This window comes from Mus musculus, chromosome 1 (genome assembly GCF_000001635.26).
Source record: "Mus musculus strain C57BL/6J chromosome 1, GRCm38.p6 C57BL/6J".
Lineage (NCBI taxonomy): Eukaryota > Metazoa > Chordata > Mammalia > Rodentia > Muridae > Mus > Mus musculus.
In genome coordinates, this window is record NC_000067.6 from 34183925 (window position 1) to 34211430 (window position 27506).

At 45.2% G+C, this 27506-nt stretch overlaps 1 protein-coding gene across 34 annotated transcripts in view; it reads left to right on the top strand.

Moving 5' to 3' along the window:
• Positions 1-27506, top strand: part of Dst (dystonin) — a 400775-nt gene that overhangs the window by 276037 nt on the left and 97232 nt on the right. For 26 of the 34 annotated variants that reach the window (XM_006495666.4, XM_006495690.4, XM_006495691.4 and 23 more), the window contains 15 exons: positions 92-220; positions 2038-2126; positions 2895-3027; positions 4048-9339; positions 9468-9617; positions 10081-10296; positions 10591-10740; positions 11904-12137; positions 13277-13429; positions 14594-14827; positions 15368-15634; positions 16946-17491; positions 18521-18697; positions 24630-24753; positions 27230-27438. In XM_006495666.4, coding sequence (XP_006495729.1) covers positions 92-220; positions 2038-2126; positions 2895-3027; positions 4048-9339; positions 9468-9617; positions 10081-10296; positions 10591-10740; positions 11904-12137; positions 13277-13429; positions 14594-14827; positions 15368-15634; positions 16946-17491; positions 18521-18697; positions 24630-24753; positions 27230-27438 — 8103 coding nt within the window. Of the gene's footprint in view, positions 1-91; positions 221-2037; positions 2127-2894; positions 3028-3053; positions 3919-4047; positions 9340-9467; positions 9618-10080; positions 10297-10590; positions 10741-11903; positions 12138-13276; positions 13430-14593; positions 14828-15367; positions 15635-16945; positions 17492-18520; positions 18698-24629; positions 24754-27229; positions 27439-27506 lie in introns of those variants that run through there. The other 8 variants (XM_006495682.3, XM_017314794.2, XM_017314811.2 and 5 more) reach the window with 2 other exon arrangements.

Consider the following 27506-nt stretch of genomic DNA (forward strand, 5'->3'; position numbering starts at 1 on the left):
AGCAGAAAGGAGGGGTCAGTTGAGAAGCTCAGTCATTTATTGGAATGTTTGTTTGTTTCTTTCTTCATTTTTAAACACTTGTACCTGTCAGAAGTCACTGGATGAAGAGAAGAAACAACATATTGAAAAAGCTAAAGAATTGCAGAAATGGGTATCAAATATCAGCAAGACCCTGGGAGATGGGGAGAAAGCTGGGAAACCTCTCTTCTCTAAGCAACAGGTATATTCACAGAGGCTGTAATGCTAACGGGGTAGAATTTACCGAATCATACAGTCTACAAAGCACAAGCTATAAATCTTTGCCTTATCCCCCCAGAGTTAGAGGCTTTTACAATAAAAATTAATAGTTTAGGTCCTTAGGCATTTTCCTCAAAGAGTGGAAAGTAGTTCGAATCTGCTAGAAAAAGGGGTCCTATTCCAAAGCCAGAATCATGGTCATTGGCCTCATTATGGGCAAGCCACTAGGTTATAGGGCCTTACCGTACATCTCAACTCCCTGCTTAGAATGAATGGGATTGTTGACCAATGATGTCATCAGCCCTACATGCCACCCACGTCAGAGAGACAGAGAGAGTAACGTTCACAGCTGTGAATGCTGTTGAGTGTTTAGTAGACATCTCCTGGGCCTTTTCTGTTTCATGAGGAAGGCTTTCTTGTCCAACCTCTACACCGTACATTCTTCCCATTGACTACAGTCTCCAGCCCTTCCTGTTTTCCCTGCCGATGGCTGTGTGTGTGTGTGTGTGTGTGTGTGTGTGTGTGTGTGTATGTGTGTGCTGCAGTGGATGGTGGTTTTTACTCAGGACATTGGCATTAAGGTGTAGATCCTAGTAGTGCCTGTTCCTGATGGTAGGAATTCCCACTAGTTTGTGTATTCTTGCTGTTGGGTTTTGTTTTGGGCAGACAAGGTCTAGGCTAGTCTCACCCTTGCTATGTAGCCCAGGCCAGCCTTGAAGTGTGATTTCATATGAGTGGAAGAACTAAGAATTCAGAAAGCATTTGGTGGTTTTTAAGCAAAAACACTCCAAACTGATTTGCCTCAAATGTTTGATTTAAAATACCTTCTTCCCAGGCTGCTTCTTGCTATGAAAAAGGAAGGCATTCAAACAAGGCACGTAAGCCTTAGCAAAGATCTCTTGAGAGAGCACATCTCTTCAGAAGCGTGGATTATAAACACCTGGTGTCTTCATATTATAGTTATAAAATTCTCCAGGAGGGTCATTAGATTTAGATCTAGTACATGCAGACACTTTTAAATAAGATCGTGGCCCTAGCTGTAATTCTACTAGAACACCTGCTTTCTCTTTTGAAGGAGAAAGTGCTTTGAGGCACACGAGTCCTCAGAGATTCCATTTAGCGTCACAATTTCCTATATCCATACAAAATTGACTATGTACATTGACTGATAAGTGTGCTGCTCATCTTTCGTTGGCCCGATATTTCCTCTCATCCCTGTTCATTTATAAGAATGGAAGCTTTGATCAATTGGAAATGGGATTTGGGACAAGTCTTGGATAAACCCCTTTTCCCTGTAATTAATGAGTTTGTCTTCTCTAGTAGCCACAGATGGAGTAGGATGGAGGGCGCTATCATTACCAGTTACTTCCTGATCTACAGGCCTCCTGTAAAGTAGTGCTTTCAGCATAAAGAGAGGAGCTTCAGGAAAGGAGAGGCCCATAGTCTCAGTGTCCTTTTGAGAATGGTGACATAGAAGGATGAGACTGGGCCAGTGCTGAGCCTTTGGGCTTTGGCAGATTCATGGTCAGGCTGGGACAGACTCAAGAGCTGTGGTGTGTTGCATTAAAATTCCCTCGCGAAGATTTAGCTGTTAATAGAGGGCACTGCACTTCCTCTTGTGTATGCTGAGGAGAGCTGAGCTCTTAGGCCACTAACACCACCAATGGCCAGTACGTTACTTAATTGTGTCACCCAGAAAATACACCCACCACTTTTCGTCTTGATTAGAATTCTGTATTTTTAATCACTATTTCATATTTTTTCTGTGGGGAGGCTTTGAGTTTGCTTCTTACCTTACAGATGTCCAGTAAAGAAATATCAACCAAGAAGGAGCAGTTCTCAGAAGCTCTTCAGACCACACAGATCTTTTTGGCTAAACATGGAGACAAGTATGTTGGCTTTCGTTAGCCCTTTTCTTCAGGGTAGGGTTGTGTTCTGAAAAACCTACTCATCAGACAGAAGGCAGTGAGTACACCGTCCCTGACACTGTAAGAGTGGAAGACGAATGAATCACAGTTGACTTAATAGACTATGAAGAGTGTGACTTAACTGTGTGTCACAGCCAGCCTTCACATGCCATAGCGTGCTGTGATTCCTCAGACAGGGCTCAGACAGGTTGAGCATTAGCCGGCAAATGGCAATGCAGGCTCTGAGTCATGTTTTAATTCTTCGTAGTACTCTGAAACTACCTTTTGCACAATGATGTAAATGTGTTCTGTGTGTGTGTGCTTAGAATCCCTGCATAGAGTGGGGAGAATGTGTGTTAGTGCTCTTTTTCACAGTGACAATATGATTTAGACAAAGGTGTTTTCCCTTGTCTTAAATCCTTGGGAATGTCTTCATCGTTACCCCAAAACAAGTTTGTGATACTCCTTGAAGAATCTTTCCCTGATCAACCTGACAGTAGTTACTCTGGTCTTTGTTTGTTTGTTTGTTCTTATCTTGGAGAGGTACAGACCTATAAGTTTAACTCTTTCTCAGACAAAAGAAAGAATCTTGGATATTTTATATAGGCTCCTTAGTTTCATACATCATCATTTCAAGACACATAGGTCAAGCTCTATCTTAACACTCTGTAACAGTAACACTGAAGCAAGTTACATACTGTTACACTCGAAGGCTGACGCTGCTCCCTTGATACTTTTCGGATATTGCAGACTGACAGAGGAAGAAAGAAGTGACTTGGAGAAACAGGTGAAAACCCTGCAGGAGGGCTACAATTTATTATTCAGTGAATCTCTGAAACAACAAGAATTACAACCCTCAGGAGAGTCGAAGGTCCCGGAGAAGGTAACTCTCCTCACAGATGTGAGGTGTGGCATGGCCAAGAACACATGGTGATGCGCCTTGGGGTTTCTCTGTGGAGAACACGTGGACAGAGTTAGAGGGTTTGGAGGCTTCTGTGTTGTTTATAAAACGCTTTCTTACGTGTGCAGATCATTATCCTGTGCCTTAATCTCTGCCTTGCATGGTGGAAGACGACTCGGTCATCATCTAACGCTTCCTTTCAAAGCCATTCTTTCAATATCATGTTCAGGATTTTATTATAAAATATGGTCAGAAAAGAGCCCATGGGTCATCTCTGCCATTGATAATGCCATGGAGGTTTGTGCTTGTCAGAGATATCCATGAGGGTTATTTTAGTGGTGGGAGGCTATGCCTTAAGGTGAAAATACTCTCACATCTTTTTTTTAAAAAAATAGAAATCACTTAAAAGTTGTCTGGTTCATAGTAATGTGCCCAACACAACGTTTGATAATTAAAGGATGTTTGTCATATTTAACCCCATGACTCTCAGGAACAGTACCACATAATTTGTCATGTTTTGGGGGTACGTAACCAGGTTTTTTGGCTCCCTTAGTCTTTTACTTAACCCTGGAAAAGTCTGTATGCTGTAAACATCAGTAGCATGGAGTGGATGCTCTCTCTGTTGTCACTGGACTCTGAGCTCACTCAGATGCAGGAAGCATGCCTTGCCTTCTGGATATATCTGTGTTCTGTTTCCTCACCGTCAGCAGCTGCCCTTGTGTCCTCACTAACCTCGTTAGTACACGGATGTTCACTTCTCACTTCACAGATGCATGTTGTTTTCAAAGCTTTATCACATCCTGTGCTGTTGAGTAGATCACTGACGTAGGTCACTTGTGCGTTTGAGCTGCCTAACACTCACAAGCTACCTGGGTAAGTAGAGGATCTTTTTTTTTTTTTTTTTTTATGATTAAGTCTATTATTATAAAACAAAGCCACCTGAGCTGCAAGAAATTGCCTCAAGTATCAGACTGACCTGGGCTTTCTGCATTTCCCTTTCAGCCGGATAAAGTGATTGCAGGCACCATCAATCAGACCACTGGAGAGGTCCTGTCTGTCTTTCAGGCAGTTTTAAGAGGCCTTATTGACTATGAAACGGGGATCAGGTTGCTTGAGGCACAGCTAGTGATTACTGGTTTAATTTCACCAGAGTTAAGAAAGTGTTTTGACCTCAGAGATGCTGAAAGCCACGGCCTCATTGATGAACAAGTTCTGCGCCAACTAAAAGAACTAAATCGAGCAAAGCAGCTCATTTCTACTGCATCGCCGACCTCGATCCCCGTGCTTGATTCTCTGGCTCAGGGCATGGTCTCAGAATCCATGGCCATCCGAGTGCTTGAGATACTGCTGTCCGCGGGCCCCCTGCTTGTTCCAGCCACAGGTGAACACCTGACCTTACAACAGGCTTTCCAACAGAACTTGATTTCCTCCGCCTTGTTTTCCAAAGTCCTAGAAAGGCAAGACACTTGCAAAGATCTTATTGACCCGTGCACTTCTGAGAAGGTATCTTTAACTGATATGGTACAAAGGAGTATTTTGCAGGAAAATACCAGGATGTGGCTTTTACCAGTGAGACCGCAGGAAGCTGGCAGAATAACACTGAAGTGTGGAAGAAGCGTTAGCATCCTGAGAGCAGCTCACGAGGGACTCATAGACCGAGAAACCATGTTTAGGCTGTTAGGGGCACAGCTTCTGTCTGGTGGTCTCATCGATTGCAACTCCGGTCAGAAAATGACTGTTGAAGAAGCTGTGGCAGAAGGGGTGATTGACAGAGACACCGCAAGCAGCATCCTCACTTACCAGGTTCAGACGGGTGGAATCGTGCACTCGAACCCTGCTAAGCGACTGACTGTGGACGAAGCAGTACAGTGTGAGTTGATAACTTCCAGCAGCGCGCTGCTGGTTCTGGAGGCTCAGCGGGGCTACGTTGGACTCATCTGGCCCCACTCTGGTGAAATATTTCCCACATCATCTTCCTTACAGCAAGAGTTGATTACAAATGAATTAGCCTCCAAAATTCTGAATGGGAGACAGAAAATCGCTGCTCTCTACATCCCGGAAAGCTCTCAGGTCATTGGTCTGGATGCCGCTAAGCAGCTGGGGATCATAGATAACAACACAGCATCGGTTTTAAAAAGCGTAACGCTGCCAGACAAAATGCCTGATTTAGGAGATTTGGAAGATTGTAAAAATGCCAAGAGGTGGCTCTCTTTTTGTAAACTCCAGCCATCCACAGTTCATGATTACAGGCAAGAAGAGGGTGGTTCTGATGGCGAAGAGCCAGTCACAGCTCAGAGCTCAGAACAAACTAAAAAGTTATTCCTATCCTATTTAATGGTGAACAGCTACATGGATGCACACACCGGCCAGAGGCTTCTGCTCTATGACGGAGACTTGGATGAGGCCGTGGGCATGCTTCTGGAAAGCTGCGGCACAGAACTCGGAGCTGACACGTCCACAAGAGAAAGCCTGTCTGTCCTCACCATCCCTGATGCCTTTCCTGACTGTGCTTTGAGTGAAGAAAAGCACGAGTGTTCGGCTGCAGCAGCTGGGCCTGATAAATGTCATTACAGTCACCCCGGACATAAAGAGTCTCTTGAAAACGCAAAGTGGGACATGAATGAAGCGTTTTGTAAAATGGGAAACAATGATAGCAATGGTGAGTTGCCGCGGCCAGAAAACCTAGCAGATACAACAGTTGTTCAGAAAGGCTCAGAAAGTCCATCTAGAGTGCGTGTCCCCAAACCTACGTCATCTTCAACACAGCCTGAAGGGAGCGTACTCAGACCTGAGTCTGGTAGCATACTTAAAGGCTGTAAAAGTCAAAGTGAGCCTGTTACAAAAAAGTATCCAGATGGAGCTAACCATTCTCATTTTTTGACATCAGAAACCAGTAGACCTTGTGATTCGAATGAAAGAGAGGATGAAGAGAATATACAGAAGGGCCCCTCTGTCTTTGACTATTCCCCCCGGCTGAGTGCCCTGTTAAGCCACGATGAGTTGAGGCAGAGTCAGGGGCGTTTTAGTGATACAAGTACCCCACAGAACACAGGATATTTATGCGAAGCCTCTACTTTGTCACCCAGTGACCAGAGAGTGTTGGCTGATCAGAGCACAAGAGAAAAGTTTCAAGACCAGTTCCTAGGAATCGCAGCTATCAGCGTCAGCCTCCAGGGGGCGCCCTGTGGACAGAAGCCTGTAGATACTGAGTGTAGCAGTTCTCAAGTACACTATCACAGTGAGGAATCCATGTCAGATGCTTCTGCTGAGAGTGGAGCCACTCGGCAGACAGATGAGTCAGAGAAAACTGGGTCTAAGGTGGAAGACAACTCCTGTACCATGGTCCCTGGGGGTGGTTCCCGCAATGACAACACATCAGATTGTGGCCCACTGTCACATAAAGGAGCCATTGATGCTGGTGACTATGAGACGTCACTGCTGGCCGGCCAGCAGAGCGACACGGCAACAGACAGTGACAGTGATGACTATTTCTATGACACCCCCTTGTTTGAAGATGAGGACCATGACTCTCTAATCCTTCAAGGTGACGACCGTGACTGTTTGCAACCCGAGGACTATGACACCTCCTTGCAGGAGGAAAATGACAGGACCCCTCCTCCTGATGACATTTTTTATGATGTTATGAAAGAGAAGGAAAATCCCGAGTTTCCTCATGGAGGAATGGATGAGAGCTTAGGTGTGGAGAACAAAGTATGTTGCCCTCAGGGCTTTCCTGTAGGTATTGAGAAACCTGAGTTGTACTTAGCTGGCGAGAAAGAGTTTAATTCTGGTGGCTCAGAACAGTTAGTGGAGTCTGTGTCTGAAAGTGAGAACCCGCCTGGCCTTTGGGATAGTGAGTCTGACTCGTTGACTGAGGGTGAGATTATAGGAAGGAAAGAGAGGTTAGGAGCTTCGTTAACACCTGATGGTCATTGGAGAGGGGACAGAGAAGAGTGTGACACCAGCCGAGAAAGCCAGTCTGATACCGATGGGGTAGGCTCCATACAAAGTAGCGAAAGCTACAGGCCTTATATGAGCGATGGTAGCGACTTGGATGAGGAAGACAACGGGGGCCGCAGCAGTGAGGACAGTGGAGACGGGCGAGGAGGACAAGGAGTAGCAGATGAGGGTGGAGAGCCCCAGTACCAAGCTGACCCTACCCAGTTGTACACTGCTATCAGGAAAGAACACGGGGGTGAAACCCAAAATGTCAGTGACATGATCCCCCTGGACAAAACGCACAGTTATAGTCCGTTAGAAACGCAGCATGGTGCAGGTGTTTTCCAGCCAGAGTCAGCTGGTAGGGGAGGTTGGGACACAGAAAGAAGCAGCCATCCAGAACTTACCACTGAAGCTGATGAGGAAGACGAAGCAAGTCTGTCCACTCACATGGCAACTAAAGGTGTGTCGCTGTCTAATGCCGAAGGCACTGCCTCAGAAGAAATCAGGTTGGTTCAAGGGCCAGACTCTACAGGCATTCTAAAAGCTGAAGACCTCGAGAATGTATCGCCAGAAATCAGCCCATCTTCTGACAACATTGTCCGTTCTGAAGCTGAGTTAGGAGGAGGAGCTTCTGAGGATGGCCATTTGTCATTTACAGGAAGTGACAGGGATCAGCAGGGACCTGGAAGAGGTCTGGTTAAAGGTAGAGATGGCCAAAGCGATAAGCTGGTAGATGAGACGTCCATTCGGGAAATGGGCTTTCAGAAAGAAGGGGTGTTGATGAGCAGCCCAGAGGAAGGAGGAGAAGAAGAAAGGGATCTCGAACCCTTCCCGAATGGAAGTGCGACAGAGAGCCTCAACATGGGTAAGAGTCAGGTTCCCCCTCTACTGACACACACCGAGGAACTTAGCCACAGAGGGGCTCCGCACACAACAACCATGACAACAACCATGACTCTTGAAGGTGAAGCGAAGAATGTGCAAACGGGGCTTACGGAAAGTCCTGTCCTGCTTGAGACTCTTGCAGAAATATTTGACACCCCAGCTTCTAAAGTGACTCGTGCTGACTTGACTTCAGCTGTAACAGCCTCTGAGATGAAGAGCCAAGTGAAAGAAGACTCCCTCACTGGAGGACCAGAGAAAGAGACTGGTCCGTGTACTTCTTTAGGACATTGTGATAAGTGTATACACGTGGATATGCTGGAACCCAACGAACATACCCCAAGCTGTGCCTTAGTAGCTCCTCCTACCGTGAAAGATAACTTATGCTCTGTAAATAATGCTGGGGAGAAGTCAGTCCGTCCCCAAGAAGACTGGCCTCCAGCTGCCGAGGTCCGGCTAAGTGATGCTTGTGTGGAGGAAAGTATCTCCGAAGGAAAAGCAGGCATTCTCCAGTTCACTCCGGAAAATAGTGACTCCACCCTGTCACGCCTACCTCATCAAAGTGTGGCGGGCTGGGGGAAAAGCGCCGATTCTGTGCAGGCTCGGCTCCCTGTGAGTGGAGTGAGACACACCTCCGCTGACACTTTAGACGTGGGCTGCCCGCAGTTAGAAAGCAGCAGAGAGAAAGCAAGCGCTGAGGAGGAGCCACACAGAGAACGCGCCTTGTCTCTGAAGCCCCAAGAAAGAGAACATCATATGCTTGGGTTCGTAGAAGATGGGAGAAGTATCTTGAAAAGCAGTTTAGACAAAGTTCATATGAATCTCCAGGAAGTGGGAGACCCTTCGGCTGGCACAGGGACGAAAATTTCAATTCAGAACTTAATTAGAAGAGCTATCTTGTCTGAGTTGCCAAATGAAGTTTCGAATGTGCCCAGTCATGGCATTTCCCCCATTAGTAACTCATCAGAAGTAAGGGCAGAGAGTGGAGGTGACCCTTTCTGTATTACAAGTTTTCTTCATCTATTGAAGCAAAACCAACCTCCCCAAGAAACTCCAGGCATCTCTGAGTTAGCTAAAGTATTAACCCAGATGGACTGTGATCCAGAGCAAAGAGGCCTTGGGTCTGAATTACTTCCACCACAACTTAAAAATGCCTTTTACAAGCTGCTGTTTGATGGGTATGCAACTGAAAAAGACCAGGCCGAAGCTTTGGGGCAAACATCATGTGCTGTTCCCAAGATGGCAGAAGAAAAGCCACACGTCTGCAGTGACCTCAGAAACAAAGAAGGACATCACTGTCCCCTGAACCCACAAGCTGTAGGAGAAGCCGAGGTAGAACCCTTCAGTGTGCACATAGCAGCACTGCCAGGAGGTGAGAAGCTCGGAGAACTTTGCAGCGAGCCCCCAGAGCATTCAGAAAGTACATCTGGATCAAAAGAAAGGTCTTCTGACAGTAGCTCGAAGGAAAAAGTGAGTTGACATACGTGGTTTCCCATGACAGTTCCAGTGGGAAACGTGGGAGACAATCTCATACATTTTGTCTGCTTTAAGTTTCTTCCCTAAGGACTGCTAATTACTGTATCCAATCTTGGTTTTAGTGTTCCAATGGCTTGCAACAGTGTTTACAGCATACTGAGAAAATGCATGAATATTTGGTTTTGCTTCAAGATATGAAACCCCCCTTAGACAATCAGGCATCTGTGGAGAGCAGTCTAGAAGCCTTGAAGAGTCAGCTGAAGCAGTTAGAGGTAAGATACCCACTGGCATTCCTGTCAGCTTTCCATCAGCAATCAAGTAAAGCGGGGGTGGGGGTGGGGTTCATTTGGGCCCATGCCTTCAGAGGCTGTAACCTGTGGTCTCTTAGTCCTGTCACATCTGGTTTTGTGGCAAGGCAATTCTTCACTTCAGTCTGAAAGGCAGAAGAAGAAAGGGCAGAGTGCCCCTGGCACCTTTGAGAGTGGACAGCTCCAGGGATCTAACGTCCTCCTACTAAAAGTTTCAATTTCTCCTTTGTAGCACCAAGCCAAGGTTTGAAGTACAGGTCTTGGGGGAGACATCCGGGCCCCAGCTCCAGTAGAGAGTGGTCCATGAATGGTGCTGTTTAATACATAATTTCGCAGAAAGCAGGGTGCCCTTCTCTCTCACTCCTCGTGTTTGGGTTTATGCTTCTTCCTGCGTGGTCAACAGATGCGGGACTGTGTTTGTTTGCAGGCCTTTGAGTTGGGATTGGCCCCCATCGCTGTATTTTTAAGGAAAGATCTAAAGTTGGCAGAAGAATTCTTAAAGTCTTTTCCTAGTGACCTTCCCAGAAGACATCATGAGGAACTGAGCAAAAGCCACCAACGTTTACAGAACGCCTTCTCGTCCCTCAGCAGTGTGTCCTCAGAAAGGATGAAACTGATCAAGCTTGCAATCAACTCTGAAATGGTAGGCATAAAATGGTGAATTCTGGGTAAAATGTGATTGAGAATTAAGCTGTACTATGAGGGTTTTTTAGACAGGGTTTCTCTGTATAGCCCTGGCTGTCCTGGAACTCACTTTGTAGACCAGGCTGGCCTCGAAATCCGCCTGCCTCTGCCTCCCGAGTGCTGTGATTAAAGGCATGCACCACCACACCCAGCGAATTATATTTTTATAGTTCTTAATTCTCCAAACAGAATCACTGTAGGACTTTGAAATTTGGGGGACAAACAGAAATGAATGCATAATTTTGTTTTCTAGTCTAAGCTGGCTGTTCGTCATGAAGACTTCTTACACAAACTTACATCCTATTCAGATTGGGTGTCAGAGAAAAGCAGATCTGTGAAGGCCATTCAAACTGTGAATGTCCAAGATACTGAACTTGTAAAGAACAGTGTGAAGTTTCTTAAGGCGAGTATCAAAATGCACACAACCTGCGGGTCTAGTGTAGGAACTGGTCAGGACAAATACAACCTTCCCGAGACTGTAAGGAATTGTCTTTGACTTAAAGACATGTCTTTCCATAGTCTACCTAATGCTAGAATTTATTCCATCCACCATACCAAATTCTCACTACCTCTGACATACTGACATTTGTATTTATGGGTTTTTTTTTTTTTTTTGCTTTTTTGTTTTTTACCAATGACTTATATAAGCCCAAGATAGCTACAGATTAGTCAAAGTATAGTAGCTTAAGTTGTACTTGTATGGCAATATTGAGCCGAGATTTTTTTTTATGGGTTCTTACTAGAATTGTAGCCTGTTAATTCATATTTTGTGTTCCTTATTGTGAATTACCACAATTGAAGGGATGATGGAAATACTAGCAGTTATTTTGTGCTGTTAATGTCCCTTTGTGATGAATCAAGCTGTTTTGGAATTTTATTTCATTTTATTTAATTTATTTATTTATTTATTTATTTATTTATTTATTTTTGGGCATCTTAAGTATGATCTACCAGGGGAGGAGAGAATGCCCTTGCGGTTATTTATCTTTGCATATTACCTCCCTTCGTATTTAAATGCCTTATTATTGGGATGAAGGGATGGCTTAGTAGATAAAGCGCTTGCCACACTTTATAGGCAAGTGTGAGGATCTGAGTTTAAATCCCTAGACTCTGTGTAAAGTTGGGTCTGGTAACACATATCTGTAGTTACTGATGCTTCTGTGGGGGAAATAGGGGGTGGAGACAGGAGTTGGCAGTTACCATGGTACCTTGTGGCTGACTGGCTAGGAGGAAGCAGTGAACAATGAAAGAGAAGGGCCCAGTCTCAAATAAAGCAGAAGGCAAGAAACAACACCTGAGGTGGTCCTCTGATCTCCACACTGGTGCCCTGGCACACACATGCGCGCACGCGCACACAAACCCACACCACATACACAGATGCAAAATGTGAAAATCACCTATTACCAAATGATGAATAAGTAGATTTTTTTTATGTATACATAAAAAGTATACTCTTATAGTGCTGATAGAAGAATCATATTTAAGTAGTGAGTATACTTCAGTATTTCCAGTGCTGATGAACTTCATCCTCACCTACCTTTCATGCCACCTTCTGATTCTTCACAGAATGTGCTAGCAGACCTTTCACATACCAAAATGCAGCTGGAAACGACGGCCTTTGACGTACAGTCCTTCATCTCTGATTATGCACAAGATCTGTCTCCCAGCCAAAGCAGACAACTGCTGAGACTCTTAAATACAACCCAGAAGGGTTTTCTTGACCTGCAGGAGCTGGTAACCACTGAGGCGGACCGGTTAGAGGCTCTCCTGCAGCTGGAGCAGGAGCTGGGTCATCAGAAGGTTTGCCTCTCTTGCGGAGTTGTGCTCGCTGTTTTACTTATCAGTGTGAAATCGTAACTTAGGTAACCAGGAATACTGACCAGTTAGGGCGGTGCACTGGACAGGCCTGAGCGGGTGCTGAGCAGAATCCCTGCCATGTATTGTGGCAGAGTCTGTCACCTTGATGCTGTCGGGTAGTTGAGGTTTTTCACTGTCCTCTTAACAGTATTTTGTGAGGTGAACGTCTTCATCCTTGCCCTGAAAATGAGAACCAGAAAGCCTTCAGGGGTGTCCAAGAGCAACTGATGAAGGTTTAGCTCTGAACCTTCAGGGAACTATTCCCTCTAGTGAGGCACAGGGCTCAGCTTGTGCTCCAGAGAATGCACTGTAGAGCTGACTTGCCTAAATTTACACCCTGAATGCTCTACTTTATCTGCTTCCTGTGACTTAGAGAAGTTTCGTGCCTTCACTTTGTTTGTTAATAAATTGGGAATGGTAATGTTTATCTGGTAATATTATGAGCGCTGATAAAATAATTCATATGATACCCTTAGCCCTGTGCCTGGCCTCTGCTGAGCTTTTAGTAAGCATGAGCTGTGTGCTGTTGCTGTAAGTGAGGTAGTTAATTTGTTAGGTTTAGTGGATTCTGTTACATAACTGTCTAATAGCAGCAGTGAGCGAAGAACAGAATGTTGGAATAAAAATAATGCATGCAATGTTTCTCTTATTCTTGAAGCATCCAGGCACTGTGTGTAGCATGATAACCTGTATGTACATACCCATATGTTTACTGACAAATCACAACTAACTTCTCTTTTGGTGTCCTTTTGCAGAATTAATTCTGTGTATCACAGGTTTCAAGAGCATAAGAAAATGGGATGTTTCTTCCTGTCGATCCGAAGTTCCATCTCTTACACGTGTGCATGGCCAGTATTCTACTGAGCACCTTCTCTCAAACAGGCTCTTTCTGTGTATACGGGACATGTTCATACTGTCTGTCTGTCTGTCCTTGCTTAGTTTGCACTCCGATGCTACCATGTTTACAGCATACTCAAAAAGCTTTATTCAGGGTGTTTGGCAAGCGTATTCTGATAGGAGGCTCGATGAGAAGTGGATTGAAGGTTGCCCACTGAAAGCATTTTGGGTTTTCTCCATCTTAGGTTGTGGCAGAGCGTCAGCAAGAGTACAGAGAGAAACTCCAAGGGCTGTGTGATCTCCTCACCCAGACTGAAAACCGCCTAATTAGTAACCAGGAAGCCTTTGTGATTGGAGACGGCACGGTGGAGTTACAGAAGTACCAGTCCAAGCAAGAGGTACACCTTTTGGTATCTGCAGCTGTATATCCTGGTTCGCTTTGGTTCCCATTTCCGTAAGGCCACTGGGATTGTTGAAAACACGGGGGTATCAGAAGCAAGGCGCGCCCAGAGGCTCTGGGGATTAGATTTAAACATTATACCTAAACCTAGATTTACAATTTAAAGCAGGCCAGGTCATTCTCTTGACTTTTTTGGTGACATACTGTATCAAGGAGGTAAATGATAGGTTACAATGTAACCCTTTTGTGGCCGGGTGACTCACTTGCAAATCAGGAGAAATAGGCTTTATTTTGATTTCTTTCCCTGTACCACCTCCCTCTTTGTTTCTCTGGTATTTTCCTGTAACTCATTCTCTTTTATCCAAGGAAAAGGGGTAAAAGCAAAAATGCTAGAGAGAAAAACTTGTGTTTTGGTGTCAGGAGAACGAGAGCCTCACTATTTGTAGCTGTTGACTTAATTCAGTATTAGGACTCTGGTGTTCCCTTCATACTTCTGTTGCTACATTGTTATGAAAGCTGAGCAAATATGTATCAGGTCGCTGCTACAGTTACTGTCATGTAGTAGTGATGTGTGATACGGCAGGCAAGTAAGCACTCAAGCCCTTGAGGAAGCTCAAGGTAGAATATGGGAAAAGGTGTTATTAAGATGCAATGGTACAGTATAAAGAATGAAATGTATGAAAATGAGGTTCCCTTGTTTTTAAGAGGAAAGATCACAGAGGGCAGTTTTTACTTCCCAGAAAAGCTAGAACTCCTGAGAGATCTTAATCTTGAGTATCCTAGTAGCTGGGGCTAAGATGCAAATGCTCTGCTTTATGTAACTTGGCGTTAAGAAAAAAAAATCTCAGTTCACTGATGGGAACTATTTTCTTCTCTTCCCTGAGTAATAGATAAGTATTTAAAAATCAGAATTCTGCTGGGTATGAGGGTCTTGTATGCCTGGAAACAGAGCCCTTGAGAAGCCAAGATGGAAGAGGACTGTTTCTCTGCCCACGTGGGCCACATAGTGAGACACAGTCTCAGAGAATATGTATCCACCACACTCTATGCTTTTCAGCTGTGTTTGCGCGTCTCTGCCTGCAATAGCTCTCTTGAAGAATTATAGCTCTGCAAGAATTGAAATGATACACTAGAATTTCTTCTTTTCCATGTGTGTTTTAAGGAATTACAGAGAGATATGCAAGGAAGTACACAGGCAATGGAAGAAATAGTGCGAAACACAGAACTCTTTTTAAAAGAGAGCGGTGACGAGTTGTCCCAAGCGGATAGAGCTTTGATTGAGCAGAAACTGAACGAGGTGAAGATGAAGTGTGCGCAGCTGAACTTAAAGGCTGAGCAGTCGAGAAAGGAGTTGGATAAGGCAGTGACTACGGCCCTCAAGGAGGAGACTGAAAAGGTGCCTGTCTGAGTGTATGGTACACTGCTCCTTCACCAAGTAGTTAGCACATTAGCTGCTTACTTTTATTGTGTGTATCAGGTAGTGGTAGCCGGGGTTAGCACCAGGGACAAAAATACGGGACTCTGGGTACATAATTACTCAATACAAAGATAGGAAGAACTGGCTTTCCTTAGTCTTTCCGTAACTAGAAGCTGGTTGAGAGATTCCGGATGTGAGAAATGCATGGGAAGTTCAGTCAACTACAGCTAAAATGTCAAAGTGCACGCTTGAAGGCAGCGTAGACCTAGAGTAACTGCTTGTGGCTGTAAGATTTAATTCTTAATTCCCATATGTTTTACTATGTGTTAATTATTATAAATTTAGGAATATGTATATTTCTAAATATATAATTAAGTATAATTATATATGATATATACTATATAATTTTATTTATTTAGATAGACAGACAGATGATAGGTAGGTAGATAGATAGATAGATAGATAGTGTGTGCTATACCGAGGCTGCATCTATAATACTTATGAACCTTCCCTACCCAGGTTGCAGCTGTGAGGCAGCTGGAAGAGAGCAAAACCAAGATAGAAAATCTTTTGAACTGGCTGTCAAATGTTGAGGAAGACTCCGAAGGGGTGTGGACGAAGCACACACAACCCATGGAGCAGAACGGAACCTATTTGCATGAAGGTGATAGCAAGTTAGGAGCTGGCGAAGAGGATGAAGTCAATGGTAACCTGCTGGAGACAGATGCTGAAGGGCACAGTGAGGCCACGAAGGGGAATCTGAACCAGCAGTATGAGAAAGTCAAGGTGAGCTATTTAAACGGTGAAGCCGGTGAAGCCATCAGATTCCGTGTGGAGGCATGGGAAAGAGTTCGACTGCTTTATTATACAAGACTATACAAAGACTTTCCCTATCCCAGCGTTACGCCAAATATAAACTACCAACTATGTTCTTAGCAAATAAAAACAGTAAGAAGTAAGTCATTAGGTTCAGCTTTTGTGCAGAGCTGAAGCCCTGTTTTAGAAACAAAAGAGGGCTGGAGAGCCAGCTCAGTGGTTTAAGCAAGCTTGCTGCTTTCGAAGAGGACCCAAGTGCACTCTCAAGTGCATCACGATGTGGCTCACAGCTGCCTGTAACTCAGGCTGGCCTCCAAGGTCACCCAGAATAGACATATATGCATACATTTTTAAAAAAGAAAGAAATGAAGGGGGCTGATCATTGAGCTCTCCAGAGCAGGGGTCATGGCCTGGCACACCTGCTTGGTTTCTCAGTCTTCCTGGCTACTCTTTAAGGTTTTAAGTTCCCATCATATAAGACATTTGCAACTCACACACCTGTCATAGCTTGCTCGGGTTCCACATGTGTAGTAAAGCTAGAGTTTGGCTTCCGCCTCAGCCGTAGCTTCGGTCACTGTGCGGATCCATATGCATGTTCACAGACTGGCTTGCTGTGCAGCCCTGAGCTCGAAGCCATGCCTGTGAGGGGTGTAGGCTGCTGTGGAGAAGGAAAAGCCAGGGTGCGGAAGCAGTGGAGGCTGTCCCTAACGCACCTGTGGGAGCAAAGGCAGTGTTGGAGTAACCGTTTTAAAGTGTCCCAGAGTTGATGGCTCTTGTCTGTGCCTGGTTCTTGGTGCTTGGTGGCTGTCCTTGAGAGGCTTCCGCAGAATCCAGGATGTGGGGCCATCGGTGACTGCCTTAGCTTGCCTCTGACCTGTCAGCCTCTCCACTTCCTCAGAACCCTCTGCTTTCCTGCCTCAGAGGGCTCCAACCTCTGCTAGGTTCTGGAGGAATTCTTTGTATATGAGCTAAGACGAGCCTTAAAGCAAACCTGTGACATAGTTGAGGTCACCACCTCATGTTCACTACAAACCTGAGACCCAGTGGGGCCAGACGTCTCCACCACTCTCCCTCACATCTGCTCCTCTAACTCTGCTGGGCTGCTCTCATACTGCTCTTGTTTCGCTCTTATTCCAGTGTCTTTAAACTAACCAACAGGAGGGTGATAGATACAGTGGTTGGAAAAGGGCATTGAGAAGCAGGTTGGGTCCTAGAAACCTGTTCACCTCCCGAGGGTGTTCCCAGCAGCAATAAAGTTGTGATTGACTTGTTTCCACTCAGGCCCAGCACGGAAAGATCATGGCTCAGCACCAGGCGGTCCTCCTAGCCACGCAGTCGGCCCAGGTGCTGCTTGAGAAACAGGGCCACTATCTGTCCCCCGAGGAGAAGGAGAAGCTGCAGAAGAACACGCAGGAGCTGAAGGTGCATTACGAGAAGGTGCTGGCCGAGTGCGAGAAGAAGGTGAAGCTGACGCACTCCCTGCAGGAGGAGCTGGAGAAGTTTGACACCGACTACAGCGAGTTTGAGCACTGGCTACAGCAGTCCGAGCAAGAACTGGCGAACCTGGAGGCAGGTGCGGACGACCTCAGCGGGCTCATGGACAAGCTGACGAGGCAGAAGAGCTTCTCAGAGGACGTCATTTCTCACAAAGGCGACTTGAGGTACATCACCATTTCCGGAAACAGGGTGATAGACGCTGCCAAGTCTTGCAGCAAGAGAGACAGTGACAGGATCGGCAAGGACAGCGTCGAGACTTCCGCAACCCACAGAGAAGTTCAGACCAAACTGGACCAGGTTACAGACCGCTTCAGGTCTCTCTACTCTAAGGTAAGTTTATTCTACTTTTATTTTTTAAATGGTGGTCAGTCTGTGATAAACCTTTCTACATGTCATCTTCACTTTTGCTTTGGATTTAGAAGTAAAAAAAAAAATTGAAAACATAAATATTCACATGGGAAAGTGGTAGTTTTACTCATGTCCTTTATGTCTGGAAAATGCCTCTTAAAGGTTAATAACCTGAAGTTACTTAGTTTCTCAAATTTCGTAGTACTAAATTTGACCACCAGATGTCGCTTATGAACTAAAGGGGGGAGGCTCAATTTCTGGTCATTGCCATTCACGTAGGATACTTCCCTTCAAATATTACAGGACTGTTCTACAGATGTACTTGATCAATATATTTTCATTATTAATGACTAATATTCTATGCTGCTTCCTTTACTGCCTTGGAAAATTAAGAGTCTTGCTAAGAAAAACAAAAAACAAAAAACTGTAAGCTACGTATAGAGGTGTATACTCCAAAAACTGAGGGAGAAGGAGTGTAAATTTGGGTCAGCCTGGGCTACATAGCAAAATCCTGACTCAAAGTGGGGAAGGAGACGACCCAAGAACATATTTCCCAGTTTGTAGCAGAGGCTGTTCAGACATAAGCCTTTGCATACATGATCTGGCAAACACCTCTGAGGCTTAGGATTTGCTTCGTGTTGATGTAGATTATTTGACCTGATTGTGTCAATCCTGTACAGCATGTAGAAATGACTTATGAAGCACCTTAAAGGGTTTTCATCACGTTTCTATGTGGATTGTCCGAAAGTTTGCCTAGTCCGGTGATTGATTCTCATATAAGGCCAGCAGCAATAATGTTATTTAATTATCGTAAGTCTAGAACTATCTCCTCGTTTTCATGGTTACCTTTTGACTTCTCCACGTGAAGGGGAAGAACCTCGATGTTGATTGAAGTCTGCTCCCCCCCCCCCCCCCGCCCCCCGAGTTCCACAGCTCATCCATCTTGAGATCTTGTCATGCATGAGAAGACAGTGGGTCTCAGCCTCTCTCCTTCTCTCCTTTGATTTTCAGTGCAGTGTTCTTGGAAATAACCTCAAAGACCTGGTGGATCAATACCAGCAGTATGAAGATGCTTCCTGCGGCCTTCTCTCCGGGCTCCAGGCCTGCGAGGCCAAAGCCAGCAAACATTTACGGGAGCCCATTGCTTTGGACCCCAAAAATCTGCAAAGGCAGCTGGAAGAGACCAAGGTAAAGGAGGAGGGAGGGAAGAGAAGCGACCCCTCGGCCGTCCTGTCCAAAGAATTCTGTTCTCCACGCGCGCGCGGGTGATAGTTCTGCTCTGGGCCCAGGAAACCTGTGGAGAGTATTCTGTCCCACCAGAGGGTTCCAGCGTGACTAAGTGCTCCGGAATGTTTGTCCCACTGTTACTGAACGGGATTGACATTGCCATTATTGGCTACAGTCCACTGCGCCCGCCTCCTACCTCCAACAAAGCCCAGCCCACTCACTTACAGTCACACTTGTTAACTTTCCTCGCTTTCCCACCGGAGTTAAGCTCCGTGAAGGCAGGTGTTTGTGCCTGTCTTGTTCAGCGCTGTATTCCTAGTATCTAGGAGAGTGGTTCTCTTAGCCTGTGGATAGCAAATCCCTTTGAGGGTTCGAGCAACCCCTTTCATAGGTGTCACCTAAAACTATCTGCGTGTTAGATATTTATGTTATGATTCACAACAGTAGCAAGTTACAGATTAGCAGTAAAAGTAATTTGTGGTTGGGGGGAGGGGTCATCACGACGTGAGGAACTGTATTAAAGGGTCGCAGCACTAGGAAGGCTGAGGACACTGATCTAGAGGGTCACCGGGCCCAAAGTGCACAATGTGTATCTGTTCAAGAAAGGACGTATAGAAGAATGCTAGCGTCCTGTTCAGAGTGTCTCTGAGTCAGTGTTCGGGTTCCTGCCGTGTTCCTTCACCGTGTACAGAGATGCAAACTTCAGTTAGCACCTTACCACAGAAGGTCTTCCTACCTTTCCAGAAATGCGTGATTGACAAACTCTTGGTGAGACAAACTGTCAAATTACTCTCTATTCTACTCTTATTAGCTAATTAATTTATTTAGTTTACATCCCAATTGCAGCCTCCCCTTCCCCTCCCCTCCCTCATACCCACCCCTCCTCCCTTTTTCCCTTAGACAAGGGAAGGCCTTCCATGGATATCAACCAGCCTTGGCCTATCAGATTGCAGTAAGACTATTTGAGGCTGGACACGGCAACCCAGTTAGGGGAAAGGGATCCAAAGGCAGACAACAGAGTCAGAGACAACCCCCGCTCCTGATTTGGGAGTGCCACATGAAGACCCAGCTGTACAGCTGTTACATATGTGCAGAGGTCCTAGGTCCATCTCATGCATGCTCTCTGGTTGGTGGTTCAGTCTCTGTGGGTCCCTATGGGCCCAGGTTAGTTGATTCTGTAGGTTTTCTTATGGTCTCCTTGGCCCCTCTAGCTCTTTGAATCTCTCCTCCCCCGATTCCACAAGATTACCCGAGCTCCGCTTAATGTGTGTCTGTGGGTCTCTGCATCTGTTTCCATCAGTTGTTGGGTGAGGCCTTTCAGAGGACAGTTATGCTTGGCTCTAGTCAGCAAGTGGAGCAGAATATCATGAATAGTGTCAAGGGTGGGCTCTCTCTCATGGCATGGGTCTCAAGCTGGGTCAGTCATCGGTTGGCCATTTCCTCAATTTCTGCTCCATCTTTACTCCTACACATCTTGTGGCCAGGACAAATTGTGGGTCAAAGTTTTTGTGGCTGGGTTGGTGTCTGATCCCTCCACGGGAAGTCTTACCTACGTACAGGAGATGGCTGTTTCAGGTTCCATATCCCTCATTGCTAGGAGGCCTGGGAGTTTCCTTTGTCCTAGATTTCTAGCTCATCCCAGACCCCCACCCCCACCCCCGATTCCAGTTTTCTCTCCCTCTGTTCTGTTCTTCCCACACCTGATCCCTCCTGTTCCCATCCCTGCCACCTCCCCCACCCAGTCTCCTCCCTCCATCCACCCCCCATGTCTATTATATTCCCCCTTTCAGTGAGATCCAAGGGTCCCCCTAGATACAAACCATAATTTAAAAAATTTAATGCAAGGATAGATAATTTTTAAAATACTCTAATATTCTTACTCAGTATGATAAACTGAAAACTAAAGTTTAGAAGGTCATCGATCTGGAGATGTTTTCTTTTAGCAGGCAGGGTACTTGAATTACCATGGTCAGTGCCTGAGCCCTGGTGGTGCTATCAAGCTAGGCATGGCCACCACCCTCAGGCCAGTTATAGAACCAAGAGATGAAGAAGAGAGAAGAGGCATGCTCAGTGTGGCCCCACTGAGGAGGGAAAGAAAGACCCCGTCTTTGGGGTCGTGACTAGAGGTTTAAGTGGGAAGCAAGAGAAATGCATTCCTGGTCAGGGTGCAGTCTCGCTCATCGCTGGCCCATCCCTGTCTTAGCTTCAGACTCAGACAAGGTGCTCTGACAGGTTGTGGGAACTGTATGACATATCCTTCTAAGAGACAAGCTTACCCCTTGCCTGGCACTAGAACCTAGCCTTTCCCTTCTCTCAGCATGAGATTTCTGGGGAGAGTCCAATTCCTGGGGTCCCATTGTTTCAGTGGCCTTGTGGGCTAAAGGAAAGGCACAGATGTCTCCAGGACATCTATCCACATCCCTGCCCTGCGGAGGCAGAAAGGGCCGTCTTGGTTCTCTGCAGGGCTGTAGAAGGGTCAAGAGCCAAGGACAGTAGAAGGGGAGATTGGCTTTTGTTTTCTTTTCCTCTTCCTCATGTCTGAGTGCAGACCTGTCTTAAGTGTTTACTTCCCCTTAGTTACAGATGTCAGAGGAGGGACCATGACATCTAAGGCCCTGATTTTGATGAGAAATGCCAGTAGTTTGAAATAGCTATTAAGATTAACTAATATTTAATTAGGAGGTAAAATATTTTAGCCACAGGGAAATAAAATTGAACATTTTGGGTTTGATCTATGCAAATATGCTGCACATGAAGTTTTAGGAAGTAGAGCAAAAAATAGAGGAAAACCTCTATGAACCCTGTAGCTTAAATAAATGGATACAGGGATGGATATTGGAATAGAAATGCTTACTTGGTAAGTGCTGCAAAGAGTTCTTGATGCAAAGGCTCAGAGAATGGCCATTGTGTAACGGAAGAATAAATCTCAGATTAATGGCACCCTTGGAGATGATCTTTGTATGTAGTAAGGTTAAACTTTTGTGAAGATTAAGTAGTCTTTGTCTTAGGGTTTCTATTGCTGAGAAGAGACACTGCGACCACAGCAACTCTTATAAAGGAAAGGGCTGGCTTGTAGTTCAGAGGTTTAATCTATTACTGTCATGGCAAGAAGTGCTGGCGTGCAGGTAGACAATGGTGCTGGAGAAGGAGCTGTGAGTTCTACATCTGGATCAGATCTGAAGGCAGCAGGAAGAGAGTGTGACACTGGGCCTGGCTTGAGCTTCTGAAACTTCCAAGCCCACCCCCTGGTGACACATCTCCTCCAGTAAGACCCTACCTACTCCAACATGACCACACGTCCTAGTCCTAGTAGTGCCACTCCCTGTGGGCCTGTGGGGGCCGTTTTCATCCAAACCACCATGATCTTTATATTCTCTTTTTTCCTTCCTTCCTTCCTTCCTTTTTTTTTTTTTTTTTAAGATTTATTATTATATGTAGCTGTCTTCAGACACACCAGAAGAGGATGTCAGATCTCATTACGGATGGTTGTGAGCCACCATGTGTTTGCTGGGATTTGAACTCAGGACTTTAAAAGAGCAGTCAGTGCTCTTAACCGCTGAGCCATCTCTCCAGCCCCTTTTTTTCTTTTTATTAAATTGTTCAACAGTTACTAAGCTAGAAAGCGGAGCTGCTGGAAATTGTGGCACACACCTACAGTCCTAGGACTGGGAGGCAGAGGCTCAGGCGTTAGCCGCCTAACAGTTACAGAAGATGGGCATCTGAGCCCAGTGTAGAGGCCTGGATTTGAAACCAGCTCTAAATCACACTGCCTGATGATGGGCACCTTTGAGGCTTGCAGTGGTCTTCAGGATGGTGCAAAGTCAGGAAGCTTCCATGCACTGAATGGGAGCTCATTGCTGTAGAGACTGTCTTCTGCTGTAGCCAAGGAGACCAAGGCTAGGGTTAGGGTTGAGGTTAGGGTTAGGCTCTGCAAATGCTAGGACCAAGGAAGTGTCATCATATCCACTCAGTCTTAACGTGTGCTCTGGGGACCCTCTGTTCTTCATGCCTGTAGCATGCACTTTCTCCACTGAGCCATCTCCCCAGCTCCCGACATTTTGAGTCTTTGAGCTATGAGTGCATAGAGGAAAGCTGTGGTAGCTCTGTGAACCTGAAGCCATTGTGGATCCCCTGCAGCTGGACAACCTACACGGGCAGAGAGCCATCTGGGGTGTTAGGGACCGCAGGCTCCAATCCTCTTCTTACCTCGCTCCCTGTGTAGACCTGCATCTGTTCATCCAGAGATCTGTAGGAACCTCTCTCCAGATCTCGTTACCCTTGGTTGTATTATCAGTGTGAGTCACCTCTCACGCAAATCCGTGTCTCCTTTCTCCCCGTCTTTCAGCTTTGCTTATAGAATTCTTCTGGGCTCTTTTTACTTCTTTGGCCACATTATTCCTGTCTCCCCATCGGAACGCTGCGAACATCTCCTGCCCCTTCTGCTTTCCCTCGTCTGGTGCTGATGCGCCACCTGCTGTGGTGGTTCCTCTTACCTCTGCAATGCTCTCCACTTGGCTCCATTTGTATAGTCCCAGTCCCGTGTGTTGCCAGCTTGCTTCTTTCTTCCTGTATGCTATTCTGAGGTCACAGACTCCAAGACGAAGGTCTTCTCTCTCTGAAATGTGATCTCACCTGAGTTTATAGACTTTGCTAGTTAACCTGAGCTGAACAGAAGCCAGCCTTGTCTCCCCTCTTGTCCCCTCACACCCTGGGCTCCTGTCCTCCATGATGACTGGCCATTCTTTCATGGGCTCCGTCCAACAGCCTAGTCATAGTCACTGCGGAAGCGTGGCTAACGCAGCTGGGGAATTAAATGTTTTGCTTCATTTGATTTTTCTTATAAAATACAGTTGTATTTGTAATATCTTACATCCTGTGTTAGATATTATGGCTTTAGATAATATGACCAAGACATCCTGACTCTTCCCAGCCCTGTACTATACTGCACTTTGTGGTCCAGGCAATCTGAGTACAAGAAATGGCCTCAGTCCTTGGTAAAGTCCCAGCTGCCTTGTTCTCACTTAAGTCATGCTCAGTTAAGCGCGTTGCTTCTTGGTTTGTTTCTTCTGGTTTTCCCTGCATTGCTTATAAGCCCTTACTTAGCACTTTCTTCAAAGCCTTTGATAATTCCCCATCACGACCAGAAAAAATGTCAAGCCCTAAGCCTACCATTCGAGGCCTTCACATACCTATATATTCTTTCCTCCTAGTCTCTGCCTCCTCCCCCTCCAGTCCCCCTCCCTTTCCCCTTCCTCTCTCCCTCTCCGCAGGCTCTTTCTTTGCCTTCTGTTTACCCTATGGAGAAATATTCTGCTTTTTCATTTCCACAGTTTATTCAGGGCCCAGCACCCTCACCGCTGGCTCTCACTTTCCCACTGATCTTCCTCCAGTATCTCCTCTTCCCTGTAGAATGCAGCCCTTCCTGTAAGCTTTGTAGCTGTTTTATCCAAGAATATAGCCACGCTTTTTGAATTTTTAGATGCTCAATATCATACTAAATTACACAAATTCAGATGATACAACATGAAATCAAGGACCTAGAATCAGAAACAGTCCTGGGGCTTCTCTGTGTCTTAGTTTTGTTGCTGCTGCTGCTGCTAAGATTCGGGATCTGGGAGTAGGGGTATTGTACAAGGCATCAAAGTAGAAATTAGGGGAAACATGGAGTAATGAGGTTAGCAGTTGAAAGTGGAAGATTGTTAAGAACACCTCATTGTGTGCCATGGCTCACTGTCTGGATCGGTTGATTAACATGTTCTCCTTGCTTTCCCTGAAGTCTGGAATAAACTTGACAATGAAAGTCTATGTATTATTATATAGTTTATTCTATCCGATTTAGATTATCATTTTCATGTTAGTCCTGAATCTAATTGAAAACCACTTAACCCCACAGGCTTTGCAAGGACAGATATCAAGTCAGCAGGTTGCTGTAGAGAAGCTGAAGAAAACCGCAGAGGTACTCTTGGATGCCAAGGGCTCGCTGCTTCCTGCCAAGAATGACATCCAGAAGACGCTTGGTGAGGTCTTAGCTTAAGGTCTTAGCTCTTATTTCCTGTCTCAGGGGTAAATAGGGTTGTCTTGTAGATAAGGAGGACGTGTTCACAGATGGAAGTCATTTGGTTCATGATCTCTGCCTGTGTGTATGAAATTGAAAATATCTTCTAGGTGACTGTTCTTATGGTTCCCCCAAATAGAGCCGAGTTAAAATCTCAGTAGAAACTTTCTATGAATAGAAGCCACTCCATAACTTTCTTCATTCTTAGAGACACACAAGCATTCTTGATCGTGACCATGATCAATAAGTAATTTCAAGGCACGTGTATTTATAAATTACATGTGCATTTTATCACATAATATATAATTATAAAACACAAAACTATAAATTTTAAGAAATATGAAGAGTGTGTGAGTGCTGGCCCTTAAGGTTTTATTCTTCTGTTTTGACATATCGTCTTAAAGCCCACATGGGAAGCCACCACTGGAGCAGGAGCCTGAGCCTGGAGACGTGGAGGAGAAAGACTGTCCTCATTGTGTTTCTGGCCTTTTGATGTTTTCTCTTTTTTTTCCTCTTTGTTTTTTCATCACTTTTAAGATGAGGTCTTGCTCATTAGTCCAGTTGGCCTGAGAGTAACTGTGGACGCCCGGCTGGCCTTGAACTCACGGCTATCCTTACACATTAGCCTCTGAAAGCTAGACTTCAGGCATAAACTGCCACACTTGGCCTTTCCTGCTGTTAAATGTTCATTATTTCATGGGTTATAGCAATGACGGAAAGCTTCTCTCTGGCAGCATTGAGTAGGAATGTGTGAAACGATGTAGGATACAGAGGCATTTCCATAAGATCTTGTGTTTATTTCTAAGAAAAACAATAACTTCTAAAAATGCATTTTTTGGATTGTTTGTTGATTTAAAAAATAAATAAAAACAACAAGAGCTTGCATGTATCCCAGGCTAGCCTTGAACTGATGAAGGAATTGCTAAAACACTTAAGAACTCTGCGTTAGGAACTGGGGCCAAGAGATAAATACTACAACAGAGATTTTTCTAGTAATTTTTATTGCTCAGAAAATTTCAAATGATTAAAATTTTATACAAGGAACTGATCAAAACATACACACACACACACACACACACACACACACACATATATATACACACATACATATGTGTGTGTGTGTGTGTGTTTTTTAAAAATACACACACATATACACACATACCCCATGATTCCAAACCCCTCATCTTCAAATACCACCATGTTAGGCCTTAGACCTAAATACATGGGTGTAGTGTGGGAAGTCGACGTGAAAATGGTTTTGGCATGGTAAACCTATGTCATGGTGAAACAGGTCACCAATAACTCTCATCATATGATCCATAAGCACTACCCCCTGAGAAACAGCTTGATCGTCAATCACAAGCTGTGACTTAAGGCAGCCGCTTGAGTTAGGGGTCATACCTGAATCTGAGCCTTGCTTCCTCTGCTTGTAGTCTCCTGGTGCATATGAAAAGCAGGTCCTCTCTCCGTGCACCTTTCTCGTGGGTGTCGTTGTATGTAGCCAAAGGGCCATGACTATCTCGGTCACATGAGCTTTTCAGTTCAGTGAGAAACTGTTAAGCAACAGCTTCAATCATTTTGCTGTCGAGTCATGGGGCACAGACCAAGCACAAGCCTCTAAGGGGACTCGAGTAAGGAGTTGTAACTACCAGGGTTGTGCTCCACGTTGTGTTCCGCTCAACCTTCAGAAATAACTCGTGTGCTTTTCTGAATCTTTGTATAATAGAAGGTTTTTTAAAAAATCATGATAGAAAACAAATCGTCTTCCAAAAAGAGGCAGAAATGTAACAGCAGTAGTCTTTAGACATGTCATGGGTGGTTGTTTTTTTTTTCATCTTAAATCTTTAGCATTGAAAGTAAAGTCATATCATAGGAGATAGAAGGTTCTGTCAAACTCATTTTCCCCTTTTGTCTACTAGTGAACTTGTAAGTAAGTCCTGACCATAGCTTTTAGTTACCATCCCGTTTCCCTGGTACATTTGCATCTTCTTACTTCTGTGCATTGGAGGTCTCTCTCTGATTATGACAGAAGCTGACCATGACCGTCATGTGACGGAATTGTCTCTGAGACTGTCACTCCCCACCCCTGGCAGTTATCAATAAGTGTTGACAGATCAGGCTGAGACACGGTAGTGACTGCAGTGACCCACCATTTAGACCTTTCTTTCATCTCTCTGGGGCACTCCAAATGTGTGTGCATCTAAAAATCTTTACCGATGCAGATCACAGGCCTGCGAATTTTTTTTTAACTATTTTATTATCCACCCAATTCCTGTCTTTATATATAAACGTTATGCCTGACCTAATTATTCATTGGAAATATGTCATCTAGGCTTTTTTTCTGTGGAGACTGAATTTGTTCATTGTAAAGTGCATTTGAAAAAAGAACTGGGCAAGTAGAACTCTGTGCTTCCTGTCCCCCTCTCTGTGTGGAGCAGATGACATTGTCGGGAGATACGATGATCTGTCCAAGTGTGTGAACGAACGGAATGAAAAGCTCCAGATCACTCTGACCCGCTCCCTGAGTGTGCAGGACGCTTTGGATGAGATGCTGGACTGGATGGGAAGTGTGGAAAGCTCCCTGGTCAAGCCAGGTCAAGTGCCACTAAACTCCACAGCGCTCCAGGATCTCATCAGTAAAGACACCGTGAGTGACCTTTGCTAAAGGGGGGACAGTTCTGCTTGCACTTGAGAGCAAGTTGTTCATCTTCAGGA